We start from the raw sequence: 18,712 nt of genomic DNA, 5'->3' as shown, positions 1-18,712 counted from the left end.
GAGCAAAAGATGAGGGCATAGGGTAACTTGGCTCTCCCTCTACACCCCTCAGCACAGAGAGCAGAACAGCAGAATGGATTCACAGTGATGGAAACGACGATGCTGGTGAATAATATCCCATGGTCCTCTCTGCCTCCTCTCCCTCTCACACATCAGGTTATGACTCCTTTTCCCTGAAGGGAGCATGTCTAGCTCCCATTCAGCATCTCCTCTGTGCTCCAGTTAGCAGAAGTCATTAGCAATCCCCTGTGCCTCTCCCATCTCCACTGACAGCACTAAATAGAGACGTCACTGAGGACTGACAGATCTCCAGGGGGCTGTGGGCTTCAGACAGAAGGGTATGGCTGACCTTTCCTGGCATTATTTTTTTAGGTTTGTCTTCCAAGTGTGGCAGAGAGGGAGCATAGGTTTTTTTGTGCATTATTTTCAGAAGCTTGCCATTAAAGACTGCAGGGTTTGTAAGAGGCTGTCAAGTAGTTAGCCAGAGGCTGCGCCCATGCTTTAATGTGTTGGTAGTTGGTTGGCAATAGACTGTAGATTCTTCTTTCCTGCATAAATGTGCCCCTGGGTCTTAAGTTCAGGGATGCCACGTTGAAATTTTGTTTGTATCATACTTACTTTTTTTTTTTTTTTTTTTTTTTTGAGACAGAGTCTCTGTATAGACCAGGCTAGCCTAGAACTCATGATCATCCTGCCCCAGTCTCTTTCCCTAGGATTATTGATATGAACCACCATGCCAGCTTGTCCTTGTGTTTTCTGGTTATTGGGGCAAGCCTTAGAACTCAGCGGAAGGGGGCTCCTGATATAGTCCAGAGAAAGAATCCAGCACCCCCTTTCCTCACTGTGTTGGGGCAATCAAATTTGAATTTTGAGTAACTGCCGCTGGCCTATGGCATCTTCCCCAGTCCTTGCCGTGATCTGTGTGCTCTCACACTGACCAAAGGCCCTGACAATGCAGCACAGCCAAAACCCTTTTGTGCTTCAAGCACGGCTTCCTTCTTTAGAATTCCCTGCTCCTCTTTGCAAAGCTATGAAAAACTCATATTCCCTTGGTCCCTGTCTAAACCACACACTCAGAGGAAGCCATTGCTGCCGCCTTAATTCATGCAATGTCCTGGATGCTTGGTCTGCAGAATAGAACGGTACCAAGTGAAATTCAGCTATATTTCCCAGCAGGGTAACCAGCATTAGGGTCAGAAAGGGAAGAGAGTTCCCACAGGATTCTCTCGGACTGGGGGACTCTCCTTTGTTTAGAAGTCAGTTCGTATCCTAATTCCATCAGTCTGAAGTATTTACCACCTCGACCCCTGCACCTCTGCGTTAGAATACAGATGCTTTTCCAGCGATCTCTGATACTTGTTTCATAACTGACTCCAGGCTGAGTGAGTAGGAAGAACTCAGATGCAGGAAGATAACAATATGTCAGCTTGGGTTACAACACAGACCGGTGTGTTATAGAGTATGCCCTTCATCCTCAGCTTATTAGTGAATTGTTACTGTAGTGACTGTTACCCGGTACAGGGGACCTTTCCTAGGTGGCCGTGCATCCTAAGGATGGGGTAGAGTGTATATTGTTCACAAAAGATACAACACATAAGAAATATGGACTTATCTTTAGAATTTTTTATCACCCTCATATTTAGGATAAGGGAACTCTGGAGAAAAAGTATTAGTGAGGGAGTGATATGGAAGAAATGGCATAGGAATTTAAAACTGAGATCATAAGAAGAAACCAGAGGTACAGAAAAATGTCAATGAGAGATTAGTCTCCCTTTTAGGAACCTCCAAAGCACGCCCTCCCTGAAGTAAACGAAATGACCACAAAGGTGAGTGATGCCTTGCCAACAGGACCAGGCTCTGCTCAGCCTGCGCTGAACAACATATTCACAACCCCTGAACTTCCACTTATTCCCGGAAGCTCCCAGACCCATGATTTAGAGAATCCAGCTCATTAATTTTCCAAGTGGTATAAAAGCTGACGAGTGATGTTTAATCATTAGATGAGGAAATTGACAATATTGATAATCTTGGAAAGCAATGTATCTACTTATTTTTGCAGTTTATACCAACAAAATCAGTGTCTTTGGAAAGATGTGATGAATTAGTTCTCTAATATTTAGTAAGATGTCTTCTTTAAAAGTTATTTGTAAGCTTACAATGATTTATTGTATTCTTTTGTTTATTTTTGAGATTATAATTTAATTACAGTGTCTATTCCTTCCCTTTTCTACTTCCAAATCCTCCTGTACATCCCTCATCCTTCAATGTCATGGCCTCTTTTTTCATTAATAGTTTTCCTCCTCTTTGTTTTTTTCAGTTTTTGTAGTAAAAAGGAAAGAATCAAAGTATCTGTCCTTTGTTATAAGAAGAAACAAGTGTATCCACTTCCTAGTAAAAATTTTTGGAGCTCGAGAGATGGCATATCAGTGAAGTACATGCCATGTAGGCGTGGAGATCCCAGTTCAAATCCCTAACACTGTGTGAGAAGCTGAGCATGGGCATGGTGTGCATTCTTAGAATCCTGATGCGGGGGAGAGACAGGAGGATATAGGGACTGGCTTGACCGTCCAATCAGTGATCTCCAGGTTCAGTGAGAGATGCTCTGTGGAAAATTAAGATGGAGGGTGAGGAACACATCCAATATTGGCTTCAAGCCTGTACACACACACACACACACACACACACACACACACACACACACACACACACACACGAGCAAGCACTTACACTGCATATCAGAAAAGAGAACTTTTTGTTGTTTGCTCCTTTATTCACAGAGCTCAGATCACCTGGAAAATTATTTTTGTCCGTCTACTTGCATTTCAAGAATTTATTTTTATTGTACTTACTATCAATTCTGAAAAAATGCCAGTAATGCCTGACAACAGGACGACCATGTCACTTGAAGTGTCTTGAGAAGGTTAACTGCCTCGAGTCTCTGTTCAAACAACCCTGTGCTGTAGACTACAAGACTGAAATTGGACTTGCACAGTGGAACTTTCAGGAAAAGCCTGGGGGAGTCTCCAGGTGAAGCTGCATCCCTTCTTACTGTGGAAGCGCTCTGTCTCTGATCTTGTCTTCCTAGACTGGCAGGCTGGAGGACGTGCCTTCACGTTTCCTTTTCAATTTTTGAACATAACCAAAAGTTGGGGCAGGGAGAGCAGACTGATCACGAGTAGGTAATACACAAATCGGAGGGAAATTCCTGGCTTCAACGCTTCATTAACACACATTATTGATCTAGGTGGACACGCAGACAGATTGCTTTGGCCACAGAAAGAAAACAATGTTTGGAACCAGGTTCAGATTCCTGTGCTAACATTTTCTGATCTTGGGCACATTAGTTCATCCACCCATGTTTCCGTTTCTTCACCTATGAAGTGATGTTGCTAACTGACCTTGGAGATTGCTAGAAAATTAAATGAGGAGGTAATTTTCTAAGGTAATTTGTAAACTGATTAGAGCGGTTCGAGTGTTAGCCTCCATCATCACCATGTTAATGAGACTCACTTAGGACTGATTTTCAATGTGTTCATCATGCTTGAGTGATAGATGCGGGGTAATGTGACTAGTGTAATGTGCTCTTACTGCCCCACTGGGTTTTGGGCTTGGTTTAGAAAGTTCTGTTGATCTGATTTGCCTTAGATCCACTAACACTAGCATCATCAGGAGGTTTCAATGTTATCTCCTCTCTCAATCTTTTCTTTTAGAGAATAACTTTGTCTTTAGTTCTGTGCGTGGGTGGATATGTGCTTGGGTGCGTATGTCCATGGGTGAATATGTCCATGGCTATGAGTGCAAGGTACTCTCGGAAGCAGAGGTGTTGGATTGCCCTGGAACTGGAGTTCAAGGAGATTGTGAGCCACTTTATGTGGGTGTGGGGAACCAAACCTGGGCCCTCTGTAAGAGCAGTGTATTGTCTTAACTGCTGAGCCATCTTTCCAGTCCCTCTTTCAATCTTAAAGAAGAATTTTAGTCTCTATAGTAAACACCTAGAAAGATAAGGCATGCTATGCTGGACAAAGCATCTTCTCAGGTAGGTACTTATGAAACTTTCTCTTTCTTCTTCTCCCCTCCCTTCCCCCTCCCCTTCCCCTCCTCTTCCCCCTCCCTAGCTTGCTTCCTTCCTTCCTTCCTCCCTCCCTTCTTCCTCCTCCCTCCCTCCCTTCTGCCATTTGGTATCAATTTTTTGAATCAGGTTATCATCATCAACATTGCTTATGTATACCAGTAAGACTTGGGTTAAGAGCTTTAAAAAATAAAATAAAAAATGACTCAGAAAGTACATACAGATTTCTTCATGCTTAACCTTGTTGGGTGATGGAACCTTCAGCTTACTTTTGCTTCTCTTCATCTTTTCAGGCAACTTGGATTTAACTGGTCAGAAGCAGGTCTTCAAAGCAGAGAACAACCCCTGGGTTACCCCAATTGCTGATCAGTTCCAGCTTGGCGTTTCCCATGTTTTTGAATATATCCGTTCTGAGACCTACAAGTAGTAAGTAAACTATGCTTTTCTAGAACATCAAACTGATTTTTAAAACAATTTTTTAAATATTTAAATGTGTTTTAAAAAATTATCTTGGGATTTTTTTTCCGGTTGTTAGCAGTAAGCATGTAGCATTGCTAAATGTTTTACTGAAGACTACAGGTGGTAATTGTCTTTGATATATGTACAGTATTTTTACTTGGCATGATCAAAGCATTTTTGTCAGTTCTGTTCAGAGAATTTTTAAGGATTGGTTAAATATCCATGGTACTCCAGGAACTTCACCAGACACATTAAGATCAGAGCATCCTTTATTGTTCTGTGTAGGAAAATTATAAATATTATGAGAAACCTTGTTAAGCCGTCTATTTATGAAATCTGTCGAGAATACCAGGACAGCATATTCCATTGCTTAGAAGGTTTTATTCTAGTTGGATAATGAGCTCCAGTAGAAACAGGACAGACAGAAAACGAGGAGAGAAGAGGAAGAAGAACCAGACAGCTTTAGATCATGGCTTTGCTATATCTCAACCCCCCCCCCATATGATTAAGGAGGACTATGGGAAGCCCCTCCCACAGTGCCTAGTTATTCCCATTTCTCTCTTCCTCCATGTTTCAGGGTTCACAGGGATCGTCCCACCTCCCACCTGCTAGTTAGTGTTTCGTCATTTCTCGATCTCACCCTGGCTCCCAGTCCTAAGACGTCCACTTATCTCAATGCTGACCCGATTCCTAATGCAGAAGGCTAGTGCAGTTTGAAGCATCTTCAGGGAGACTTGAGGAAAGTCCAGTTGTGTTTTAATCTGCTTCTATTTTCAGCTCTAATTTAGCATCCTGACTACTAGAGCAGAGCCGGATCAATAAAGGGGGTGCTCCCTCAAGAGTCTCTGGCTTTCTTTGTGAGAATTAGAAGGAGCCCCACCCCCACTCCCAGCTGGAAACACTTCTCATCAAGTCTGTATGGGGCAGTGGGTCTGGATCAGGTGACGACAGGACATGGCCTGTCTCTGTAAATGGCCGACTGTCATTCTGCACTCTTCCAGCAGGGGTGCTGTAGAGAAGACTATGCTAAATAGAAAACTAAATACACTGAAGCACTGAGAACCTAGCTCAGTGGCAGGAAAGCTACCACTTAGTCTCTATAGTAAACACTTAGAAAGATAAGGCATGCGATACCTAATCTTAGGTAGATTAGGAAAGCTACCTAAGGCAGAATTTACATAGAAACTGACAAAATGGCAGCACTTCCTTGTAGGTAAGGGCAGCTATGACATGCTTTTTAGATAATACTGAGACATTCATGATGTAAGCCCCTCAGGATAATGCATATGTAGGGTATGTTATTATATAGGAACTGAACAGGTATGTGCTGTGATTATAGATTCAAGATTTTCAAAAATGCAAATATAGCTCAACCTTAAAAGTTGTTTAGTTAATGAAAATGTGTGAAAATATAATTGCAATTTAACAGATTATTTTGTTCTTCTTGGTAATTATTGCCATCGTGGTTTTTTTTTCCTAGCTCACAGCTGATAATTTTCTGTAAACAAATGCAAAGCTCTGGAACCTTTTAGATGTGGTAATATATAGAAAAGTACCAGCCTGTATTAATCCAGATGTAGAGGAAACATTGCTTTTTATTCCTGTTAACAACTTTTGATTTACTCTAAATTAATTTATAATTTGCAGAAGATTAGAATTCATTGTGTATGAAAGTGCTACTAACTTGAATTTCATTTATAAAGATTAATTTGTGAGTTCCTGGGGTTTGTGGTACCTCAGAGTCATTATTAGGCAATTAATCACCATTATACATCTTATAAATGGATTCAATTGATTTAAGCCATAGTTAAGAATCTGGATGAGGACGGGGTGTATTGTTTGCTTCGTTCATTGATAGTTATTGGAAACAAAATACATGATGATTTGTATCAGTAACATGTATATATGTGTGTGTGTGTATGTATATATATGTGTATATATATACACATGTATATATATGTGTGTGTGTATGTATATATATAAAATTTGTGTGTGTGTGTGTGTGTGTGTGTGTGTGTGTGCACCTATGTGCTGGGAGCAGTGCACATGTACCGCAGTGTGCAAGTGGGTGTCAAGGATGACTTTGGATGTCAGCCCTTGCTTTCCACCTTGTTTAAGATGGGATCTTAATGCTGTGTATGCCAGACCATGTGGCAATTTATTCATGACTCTCATGATTTTTGTAAAGGCAACTTTCATGTCCAGTGCCTAAGTTTTAGGTTCTCAAAGAACCTAAAGCTTTATAGTGTATGTGTGTGTGTGTGTGTGTGTGTGTGTAGGGGGGGTACATGTTTGTGTGTGTGCACATTTGTATGTGAGTATGTGCACATGTGCATGCAGACCAGACCTTTGAGCTTCGCGAGTCTCCTGTTTCTATCCTGTGTGTCACTATAGGAGCACCAGTGAGTGCTGTTGTATCTGTGTCTGGCCGTGTGTGGGTTTGGAGGAGCTGATATCTTACATGGCCGGCCCCTTGCCTGCTGAACCATCTTCTCAGTCCCAGTGTTTATATTCTTATCTCCATTATTAGCACCCTCCTCTTGAGGGTTGGTCCAATGAAGAAGTTTGTGTATTATCAACCTATCTTTTCTGTTAGATTAACTGTGGCAAAGTATATCACCTTTGCTAGAGGGGAATCAACATTGAGAAGTATAATTACAATGGCATTGTCTCCTTTTTAGGGGACCACTCACTACCCTATTCACCACTGAAGGGCAGGGGGCACTTTGCCCTCTTCCCCCTCCTTGGGACAGAAGAGAATGTTGACTGATTCCTTTATTTCAGCTTTTTAAATCTTATTCTGTCATCATAACTAGCATCATTTATTAGTTACACTGGGCCAAAATATGGATCATTAGCTAATTAAGATGCAGAGTCAAGATCATCGTCATAAAAGCCCTTACCCATACAGCACCATTGTTCCACCACTCATTGTCACCATGGCCATATACAGTGTTGTTTGCCATCTGAGGACCTCTGAAAGGACATGGACAGAGGCACTATCAGTGCATCCATCCGCATGGTAATTAGAACCCGGCTCCATTCTTTTACTACATATTGTCATGTCCTTCTATCCACAACAGTAGTATTCTTATTAGTACAAACTTGGTTATTCAAAAAAATCTAAAACCACCTTTTTAAGTTTTACAGGTGACCATGTAGCAATTTATTCATGACTCTCATGATTTTTGTAAAGGCAACTTTCATGTCCAGTGCCTAAGTTTTAGGTTCTCAAAGAACCTAAAGCTTTATAGTGTATGTGTGTGTGTGTGTGTGTGTGTGTGTGTGTGTGTGTGTGTGTGTGTAGGGGGGGTACATGTTTGTGTGTGTGCACATTTGTATGTGAGTATGTGGACATGTGCATGCAGACCAGAGGCGAATGCTGGGTGTCATTCTTCAGGAAGGCTGTCCACTAAGACAAGGTCCGTTACTGGCCTGGGACTTGTCAAGATGCCTGGCCACCAAGTCCCAGGACATCACCTCTTTCTACTTCCCCCGTGCTGTGATGACAATCATAAGTGGCTCTTCTGTGTGAGTACTGAGAATCTACCTCAGGTTCTCAAGCTTGCCAGAAAGCACTTTACCAACTGTAATTCCTCCCCAGCCATCCTTATAATTTCCAATAATTACTTCTTGGTTTCTTTCACTTGAGCTGATATATCCTAATCCCTCTATTTAAAAATGCTTATGTGCTTACATAGGAAACTGCCCCGAAGGAAGGAATGAGCTAGACCACATGCTGCTGACTAGTCAAGGTGGTGAGGCTATGAACGGATGAGGGGTGGCCATATGCAGATCACAGGTGATGACAGGGGTTTCTAGCAGAATGGTGAGGGATAGTATGTGTACAGATATTACTATATGGCCACATATTCAAAATACATGCACACATTTCAAAGCCTAATTTGATTTCAGCCTTTGAAATTTTGAAATTTGAAGTTAGCCCTCCCCCACTTTTTTCCCCTATCCAATTCATCTTTTACCTAGGCAGAAGCAGGAAAGAATTACTAGGGAATATTCTAGAAAGTTTTGTTTTCATGCTGGTCCTTGGCATTTTAAGCACATCCTCAAGATCGTCTGGATATAGGGAAGTGAAAACTGAGAGACTGGGTCATCTGATTTATGTGCTCTGATGGACTACAAGAAGAGTCTTGGATACTCGAAGTGGGCAGGGAATGTGGTGCTTGGGAAGAAATGAAACCCTAGGTACTGGGAGAAGATTTCACTTGATGCAGAAAGGAGCTCGGTCAGTGAAGCAGGAAGAAGAGCAATAGATGTTGGCAGCTAGGATGTTTATTTGTTTTTCAATCTCTCTCTCTCTCTCTCTCTCTCTCTGTCTCTCTCTCTCTCTGTGTGTGTGTGTGTGTGTTTATGATATACATGTAGAGGTCAGAGGACAACTCTAAGGAAAGGGCCCTCTCCTATTGTAGTCTCCAGAAACTGAATTCCAGTTGTCAGACCTGTGTACAAGCACCACTACCCAGTGAGCCATCCCATGAGCCATCTCACCAGCCATGCCATGGGGCTGTTCAGAGACGTTCTGATGGATGCACTTTGGACGTTCATTGGGTCATAGCCATTTCTCAGGTGGAGACTGCTCTATGTTCACCTCTCTTCTTGCTTCAAGGGGAACATACTGACAGATGCCATTGCATTACCCATTATGTTTTATTCCATTGTTAGTGTAAATTAAGTGGCTGACTCTGGAGTTAGGAGCATGTTTCAAACCAAGTAGCATTTTCATTCAATTGTTGAGTCTCACATCACCTTTTAACTCTTTTCGGGATGGTACCCTCCACCTATTTTTTTCTATTTGACTTCTCTTATTTCTGTAGAATTTTGATGGACGCCTCACTAGTTGTTACATTTCCAGAAGGTAGATTTCTTTTTTCTTTTTTTTCCTGCTGCAGGAGCAGCCAGGTTGAAGTCTGAGCCCTTGACAAGATCCACTGTGAAAGGGAGTAGCTCACACTTCCCATGTTTTCATCTAGGCATGCACACAGCCATGGAAGCCATTTTAAAAGCTGACAAGTTTACTCTTGTCAACAAGTTAACAAAAGAAGACATTTGACAAATGCTGGACTGAAAACATGTTCGTTGAAAGAGGTCTTTGGAATGCGAGTGTCCCCATGAAGGGTGCAGTTTGCAGAGCTTGGCAAGCCCTCATTCTCATTCCCGACCTGGCTTGACACAAAAGATGCTTCTTCCTCATTCATCTTCTACCTTGTGGCTTACTTTTCTCCTGAGGGAAATATGCCCTCTCTAGGGATTCTCTATTCACATGAGTTAATAGAAACAGTGCTTAAGGGCTACTGGGTAATAACCAAAAAAATGCCAAGCATTTACTTCCCTTCCCTGGGAATCCAGCAATAAATAAATAAATAAATAAATAAATAAATAAATAAATAAATAAATAAATAAATAAATCTTGTTTGATTTATGAGGACGAGTTATTTTATCTGCATGTAGAATTGAAACAAAGTGACTTTTCCTTCTGCACTGTGGGCAAACCTGTTCCAGGATATAATGGACATAAATGGGCTTTATTAATCAGCTACCACATCTTCTAATAGCTGCTGAGTCAGCAGCCTAGAAGTTCTTTAAGTCACCAATGCATCTGGTACCCAGTCTATGGGCCCTTATCTGTGCACCTGGAGCCTAGTCTGTGGGTCCTTACCAATGCATCAGAAACCCAGTCTGTGGGTCCTTACCAATGCATCTGGTACTCATTTTGTGTGCTCTTACCAATGCATCCAGAACCCAGTCTGTGAGCACTTACCTATGCATATGGAACCCAGTCTGTGTGCCCTTACTAACGCACCTGGAACTCAGTCTGTGAGCACTTACCTATATATCTGTAACCCAGTCGGTGTGCCCTTACCAATGCATCTGGTACCCAGTGTGTGGGTCCTTACCAATACATCTGGTACCCAGTGTGTGGGTCCTTATCTATGCATCTGGTACCCAGTCTGTGAGTCCTTGCCAATGTATCTGGTACCCAGAACACTTTCACTCTAAGACAACCATGTGTAGCAGGGAATCATAGCTAATGAAAACTCTGTAAGCCTTTTAGGTTTTGGGGGGGAATTGTAAGTGGATATACAAAGCTAGCAGATGATTTTATGAATATCTTCAGAAAAACTAAGGAGAGAGTTGAACCATCAGGACCTTTTGGTTCCCTCTGTGAATTTTACATACTGATAAGCAGTATACAGAACATTGTAGACCTTTTTAAAAAATTATTGTATCTGAAAACAACCCAAATTAACACACATGAAAACAGTATTTCTGTATAGTAGATGTGAACAGGAAGGACTATTTTTTTTTTTACCTTAAAGCATTGAGATAGAAATTGTTTTTAATCTTAAAAGTTGACTGTATTCTACTCCTAGTCATTTATATTTCCTTTATAGTTGCTACATACATATGGTTGGCTTCCTATTTAAATTTAATAATGTATCATTATATTTCTCTCATAATATACAGCAAAGTTCAAACTTTTGACACCTCTGGTCTGGTTTGTTGGCACATATGTTAACTTTAAGAAAGATTGCTACAGGCAGCCAGTGCTGGTACACGTCTTTCATCCCAGGACTCAGGAGGCAGAGTCGGGTGGATCTCTATGAGTTGGAGGCTAGCCTGGTCTATAGATCCAGTTTCAGGACAGCCAGGGCTACACAGTGAAATCCTGTCTCAAAAGTCAAAAAGAAACAAACAAAAAAGACAAGGTTTGCTACAAAGTATCAAAGAAAAAAGAGAACGCCATTAAAAGTATTACATTTTGAGTAGGATTGTATCACATCTCTTCACTTTGCCAAGGGACAACAACAGCAAAACCAAAGGGAGGGCACCATCGGGACACTTAGGTGGAGTTGGGAGGCCACTGTCTATCAAACCTCAGACAAGGCACAACTGACCCTTCCCATGAGGCTGTAGAGGCAGCCGTCTATACAAATTGACCTCTGAGACACTTTTAAACCTTTCTGACCTTCTGCACACGAGATCCATTCCCTCAAACCGCCCAGAGCCTGAGACTGCACCTCTGCCTCTTCTTTCAAAAGGATGTGCCTTCTACAGGCTCCAACCATAACCTTTCACTAACAAGTGATGCAGTCCTTATGTGTTTGGGGTTAACTTGTAGACAAAGACGTATGGACAGGTATAAATTAAATCATCTTTTGCAACTCAGAACTGTTCAGTATGGATTTGGGTACGTAATAAAAAGGAGCATTTCTACTTTCCATAGGTGAGCAACTCTGATCTGCCACGTTCTGCCCACTGTGATGTTCTGCCATGCTGTGGACCCACGAGGATGGGGCCAAGTAGTGTGGACTCACCCCTTGAAACTGTGAACCAGAATAAATCTTTCCCCCTTTAAGTTGGTTTTCTTGGGCATTGTGTCACAGTGATGGCGAGATGACAGATACAGGTGACTCTAAGCTGCAGATCTGCTCTGAACCTTCAGTAGCCAGCCTCCAAGATTGCCCCCAGTTTTTTCTTCGCACTTGGTATTTGCAACTTGGTACGTTGTACCATTGTATGTCTCTCATAAATGAATGAAGTAGAATAGTTTATCATAGCCAGAGAGAAAAACAAAAGAAATATAATGATACCTCAGAGGGTTAGGAATCATGATGATATTGGTAACTGTGAGGGTTGGTTCCAAGAATAAAGAGTCAATCATTGAAAGCATGACATCATTACCATCTTTCTTGAGTTTTAATAGACTCCGTGTTGTAAAATTTCCAGTGACAATTCCAAGATTGCTTACAGAGCTGGAGTGATGACTCAGCAATTAAGAGCCCTCTCTCAGAGCACTGGGTTGGGTTCCCAGAACCCACAGGGTGGCCCTGTAACTCCAAGTCCACAGGATCATAAGGTCTGTTTAGTTCTCTGCAGACTCTTGCATATATGGGCACTTGAACTCACAAAACCAAACACCCATGCACAATCAATGAATAAATACATAAATAAATCTTTTGTAAAAAGATTGTATGAATCTATTTTCCTGAGTGACAATCCTTTTTAAATAAATGTAACTCTATTTAAATAAATCTCTAAATAAATGTAACTCTCTTGGAGCTTGACTAGGTTGCTTTTGTTCTAAGGTGACAGCTTTAAATCATAAAATCCCACAGCTTTCATTTCTCCCCACGGAGCAAATGGGGAGCACAGACTTCAGAATGTTGATAAACATTGGCTGTCAATCTTTGATTTACTTGCTCAACTCTTTCTCTGTCTGGTCATAGTTGATAATTGTACTTTCCTTCAAGGGTAGTAGGAGAAATATAGACTGTTTGAGGAAGAATATGTGATATCTTTCTCTCTCTTCCATTATTTTTTTTTGGAAGATCATTTAATACATTTTACATTTGAAGTATTTTTTCCCTTTCTATTTTGTGTCTTAGAACTATTAAATTTCACACATAACTAATATTTTTTCTTTGGATATATTCACAATTTATTCTATAAACGGGTTTTTCTTTTATTCTTTTAAACAGGTTTATGAAGATTTTGTTTTCTATACTCTTGTATAAAATGATTCAGTTTTTATGATAAAGGCTGCTTTGCACTTGACATTTCCCATGGCCGGGTACTCTTTGAGTTACACTGGATAGTCTTCATCCACCACACCTGTAAAGCTCAAATGTGACCCTTCCTACACTTAAAAACCAACCTGTAGAATGTTGCTGGTGTTCTAGGTGGCATCTATACAAAATGCCACTTGATAATATCCGATTTTTGGAATGGTTTCCATCTCGACATGCTTACATAGAAATCTAGACTTTGGAAATGGCCCCTTCTGATGCCCACATTGACCCTGGCAGTGTTTCCTTGGGTCCTCTAGTATGGACCTGAGGAGGACACTGCTTTCCTGAGATTCTGCAGGGATCTGGTGGTACCAAGGTTGATAAGAAGTGAAGCTCTGTGCTTTGTACTTTTCTCTGTGATTCCTTCGGTTGTGGTTAGAGATTCCTGATCAACCACTGGAGGATGAAAGTGGGGACACACAGATGTAGATGTAACCAACCGTCTTATTAAATAAGAAACACAGAAACAATGTAAAAGAGAAAGCCGAGAGGTCAGAGCTCAGAGCTAAAATCTCACCCTTCCTCCTGCTGTCCCAGCTTCCCGGAAAGAGAGCTATTTCCTGTGTGTAAGTCGATTTTCCAGTCATTCTGCCTTCTCATTGGTTGTAAACCCAAACACGTGACTGCCTCGTCACTGTCTGAATGTACAGCCCCCTAGGTCTTAAAGGCATATGTCTCCAATGCTGGCTGTATCCCTGAACACACAGAGATTTATAGGATTAAAGGTGTGTGCCACCATCGCCACACTCTGTCTATGGCTCTAATAACTCTGACCCCCGGGCAACTTTATTTATTAACATACAATCAAAATCACATTTCAGTACAATTAGAATACCACCACACACAGCTGCTCCATCAGTGGGAGAGATGTTTCTTCTGGGCTTTGCCCATGGAGTGCATTGACTTAACATTTTACAGTGTGGAGCACTCTCTTCCCCTTCCACCTCCTTCTTTCCCTTTCTCCTTCCTCTTCCTCTCCTTTCTTGTCTTTCATTCCTCTTTTCTCACCCTGTCCCTCCTCTTCCTCTGCTTTCTTCTCATCCTTCTTCCCCCTCCTTCCTTTTCTCCCTCCTCTTCCTCTCTCTCTTTTATTCTCTCCATCCACCTTTCTTCCTCCTTCTCTTTCTCCTCCCCCCTTTTCCTTCAGTGTCTCCCCCTTCCCATCTTCTCTCTCCCCTTCACTCCCTCTCTTGATTGTTGATCTTCAGACTTGCACTGAGCATGTATATAGCCTGTGATGTGTGGCATGTCACTCTATGAGTCCAATTTAAGATTAGTGTAATGCATATAATTTCTCACACTTGACACAAAGAAAATAAACACCAACTAGACTCCGCCCACATTCCCCAAAGGAAATATGTCAGGTGACTTCCTATTCAAGAGGAACTGTTTTGAGTTCCATGATTAGATAGTAGTCACTTGATAGAATTACATCGACCTGTAAGATACTGACATCTTCAATGACAAAGACAGCCCTCCATATTGGTAATCTTTCTCAGTCTCCCCAATTTTAGCACTCAGTGCTTGATGCTTTCTATCCAACTACAATGAATTATTGCTTGAATTTGCCTTTTTTATTTGAGAGATAAATTAAAAAGTGGCACTTTTATAATCAAACTAAACTGCCTCTGATTTCTTTTCTCTACACAGTTGTATCTTATTTTATTGCATGCTAGCTTTTTACTGAACTCCAGTCTCTTATTCTGGTTGGGCATTGTTGGAGGTGTTATTTATTTATTACTATTATTTTTGGCAGTTAAAAGTTCTTCCCTGTTGTCACGCATTTGGGATCAGAATGAATTATGTTATGAAATGAGTTTCAATCAACTTTATCAGATAAAAAACTTAAGCATAAGTTATATTCACAGGCTTTTGTCAGGGTTCCAATTTACTCATCAAACATCAGGGAGATAATTTTTTATGTTTTATTCTGTTGTGTTTGTATATTGTTTCATGTGTGATTTTAAGATTTATGGTATTAAAAATGTTTGTGGTAAAGAGAATAGTTTCCCACTATTATAGTTATTTTTAACTAGCTTCACAATGGTAATATATGAATCCCATATTAATATTGTAATAGTTCTATTACCTTTAAAATCTTCAATATGCAAGCATATACCAAATTAAATAGTGGTTGTTTAGTGGTTAAATCAGTTACTATTGAGAGTTTTGGTCATTTTGCATGGCATGCAAAATGTTTTGCCATGCAAAAAATGAGTAGCTAATCTGGCTTTTCAAAATTATTATTATTTTGCACTTTTATAGAGGTTTCTACCCTGGTAATTTTACCTTTACTATTGGCATGGTTTACTGGCATTGGCATTGGAATCTGGCTTACCATAATGGAAGCCAGAAGTTCCAGGTCAGCCATCAGTGGGGTTGGTTTCTTGTGAGGGTGAGGAGGGACGGTCTGTTCAAGCCTGTTGCCCTGGTATGTGGAGTCCTCTCTTTACTGATGCGTGGGTGGGTGGGTCCTTCCTCTCACCCTGGTGGATAGATAGATGGCTCTCTTTCCCTGTCCGTCTTTACCTATTTTTTCCTCTATGCACTTCTGGCTCTGTGACCAAATTTACTTTCTTTATTTTTTTAAATAAGAACACCAGTCCTGCTGGGTTTACACTCATCCTAATGGTCTTACTTTAACTGGATTTCTTCTGTAACAACCATGTGTTCAAATATGGTCTCATTCTGAACTTAGGGTAGGATTTAGTAGTTCTTCAACAAACAATAGGGCTTATGGGAGTGAACACCCCCTCCCCTCTATAATAATGTTGTTATTCAGATGCCCCAAACTAGAATGTGACTCCTCAAGGTTCAGAGCTGTGTGTCCCTCCAAAGCACTGCAGTCACCTTATTGTGGATGACTCCCACAAGGTTTCGATGCAGGCAAATGGTTTAGTGACCCATTATTAGGCTTTTTTTTTTTTTAAAAGAATAAACCTTGTCAAAATCCAAGATGGTCTGAATTGGAAGGTGCCTTGTGAATGATAGGAAGCTGAGAGCACCCCCATCTTTAGCTAGAGGATCTAAGAGGGAAGATTTCATCGAGAACTGCCCACTGGACACCATTCCATTTCCTACATAAGAATATGTTCGTTTCTTTTCTTATCCCAGTGACCACGTATCTGACAGACAACACAACAGGAAACATTTGTTTTGCTCAATATTTGGTTTCCAGGGTGCCAGTCTACCATGATACAAGGACAATGGCAGAACAAAGCAGTTCAGAGCCTGATGGCCAAGGAGCAGAAAAGGGTACCATGCTTGCCTGGCTGCCTTTCTCTTGTGTTCCTTTTCACTCTGTTCAGGTCCCCAGCCTGTGAACTGACACCACCTACGTTTAGGGTGTGTGCTCACCCCTTAGTCTTCTGGAGAAGTGCCATAACAGAGACACCAGCAGGTGTCTGCAACCGTCTCCTAGTGTGGTCAACCAAGTTGACCACACCAATGTCACAAAGAGAGAGATGCAGTCTGAAGGGCTCTTGTGCCACCTAAACTCTCCCAGTCGCCTTGGACTTTTGTTTCTGGGGGTGTCTTCAGCCCTATCTGACACCCACTGGATTTTCTCCAGTAAGTGCAGTGGCAGCAGCCTGTCTTGACTTGGAGTCCTGGTACTCACAACTGGAGCCCTCATCCTTCTTAAAGTCCTTGTTCCCACTTTGACTCATGAGATCCTGGGGTGAATGGCCAAGGTCATGAGCACTATAACGGTCTCTTCTCTTGCTTACTAAATTGCTTTGATTTCTTAGCACAGTCATTTTGAAGATAGAAGACTTACTTTCATACTATGCAACATGAAGCCATAGAGACACATTTTCTCTACTGTGAAAACCTGAAGACATAAAAAGGAAGAAGGGCTCTGGATAGTGATTCTTTTTATTTATATATTTATTGATAAGCTTACTTTTTAAGTCAAGAGACAACATGTGAATTTTAAAGAGAATAATTATAACCTATGTTGGTCTTAGAGATAGCTTCAAGGAAGGGCTGGAGAAATAGTTCAATCTCTAAAGTGCTTGATAACCTAAGTTCAAGTCCCAGAACCCACATTAAAAGAACATGGTAGCACACATCTTTAATCTCAGCACTTGGGAGGCAGAGGCAGGTGGATCTCTGTAAGTTCAAGGCCAGCCTGGTCTACAAAGAGAGTTCTGGGACAACAAGGACTCTGTTACAAAGAGAAACCTTTTCTCAAACAAAAAGAACAAAAAGCTGGATGAAGTGCCTTTTCTTGTAATAAATAGATGCCTGCTAGCCAGCCTAGCACACTCGGTAAGTTCCAGGGCAGTGAGAGGGTTTGCCTCAAAAACAAGGCAGAAAACGTCTGAGAAACAGTAACCATGGCTGTTATCTGGCCTCCACATGCTCATATGTATATGTACAGACACAACTCCCCTACACATAAGTACCTGCGCGCGCATGCGCGCGCGCGCGCGCGCACACACACACACACACCACACACACAACACACACACACACACCAAGGTGGCTTCTATCTCAATTCTACATCAATGAGTGACCTCACCAAGCTTCTGTATCTTTAGTGAGGTAATTTCTAACTACATCTACTTTTAGGGTCATTCCATCAACTATTTCTGGGTTCTATATTATTATAGAAAACATGGTTTATTGTTATACCAATTCATTATTTTTTAAACATAGTTTAATTCTTGATTTTAACACTCAATCTGGATTTTCTTTATTGATTTTTTTTTTTATCAAAGGAAGACAATGATGACCCCAAATATAAATTGTTACAGGAAAATGAATACAAGATAAAATTACCAGATCAACCTTTTTATTCTATACTTTATGGAATGTCTAATATATGTTTGGCAGTAACTTATTCTTACACATGAATTCCTGACACTTTCGATTCATCAGACTTATTAATCAATGCAGTCGGCACCAGAGCAATTTTATGAGACTTACCAGTCATCAAAAATTTATTGTCAGATAAATCAAAGAAAGAACGAGCATCTTAATAGGGTAGAGAAAGAGGCATGTAAAGGATCATTTAGGGCTGTGCTTTTTGTCAGTTGTGTGTGATATTTACAACCAATATCAGAGAACTTACTCATAATTTCACACACGCAGTCAGCAGGGCAATCGTTATCTTCTTGGGCGCAACATTTCTGTTTTTCTCCAGAAGAATATTGAGCTTGGCTTAACTATGAAACCCAGAATGCTAAATAAACGGCAGATAGGAGGCATCCTTTCCAGTGTCGTACAGACATAGGATCTGTGCTTTTTTTCTGAATTTCATCACAGAATTACCGAGGTCAGGCCTTTGGTGGCAGAGGATCAGAAGGAAGGGGTGGTATTCAAATGGCCCTCTATGTAGATATATTTCATATGTTCCTCCTGAGTAATGGAAGCTGACCTCAGTTTACTGGATTTTGATGTTCTTTTGAAGGTTTAATTAAAGATTTGGCTCTGTGGTATGAGATGAGCTACTTGGAAGGGGGTTTCTCTATTATCCCCAACCCTGTCTCGAATGTATCATTACCTCATGATCCTCAGGACAAAAGGATCATGGCAATTGGGCCCAGCTGGCATGAGAAAGCCTTTATGCAGAGCCACTGGGGCTGGA

At 41.1% G+C, this 18,712-nt stretch overlaps 1 protein-coding gene across 1 annotated transcript in view; it reads left to right on the top strand.

Annotated features, from left to right (window-relative positions):
• Rsu1 (Ras suppressor protein 1) overlaps positions 1 to 18,712 on the top strand; it is a 187,875-nt gene that overhangs the window by 99,315 nt on the left and 69,848 nt on the right. Inside the window, exon 8 of the mRNA XM_028870519.2 lies at positions 4,363 to 4,495. Coding sequence (XP_028726352.1) covers positions 4,363 to 4,495 — 133 coding nt within the window. The remainder of the gene's footprint in view (positions 1 to 4,362; positions 4,496 to 18,712) is intronic.

The sequence above is a fragment of the Peromyscus leucopus genome, chromosome 5, assembly GCF_004664715.2.
Source record: "Peromyscus leucopus breed LL Stock chromosome 5, UCI_PerLeu_2.1, whole genome shotgun sequence".
In the NCBI taxonomy this organism is placed as follows: Eukaryota; Metazoa; Chordata; class Mammalia; order Rodentia; family Cricetidae; genus Peromyscus; species Peromyscus leucopus.
The sequence above is the reverse complement of the archived record's forward strand: the minus strand, read 5'-3'. Positions and strand labels throughout refer to the sequence as shown.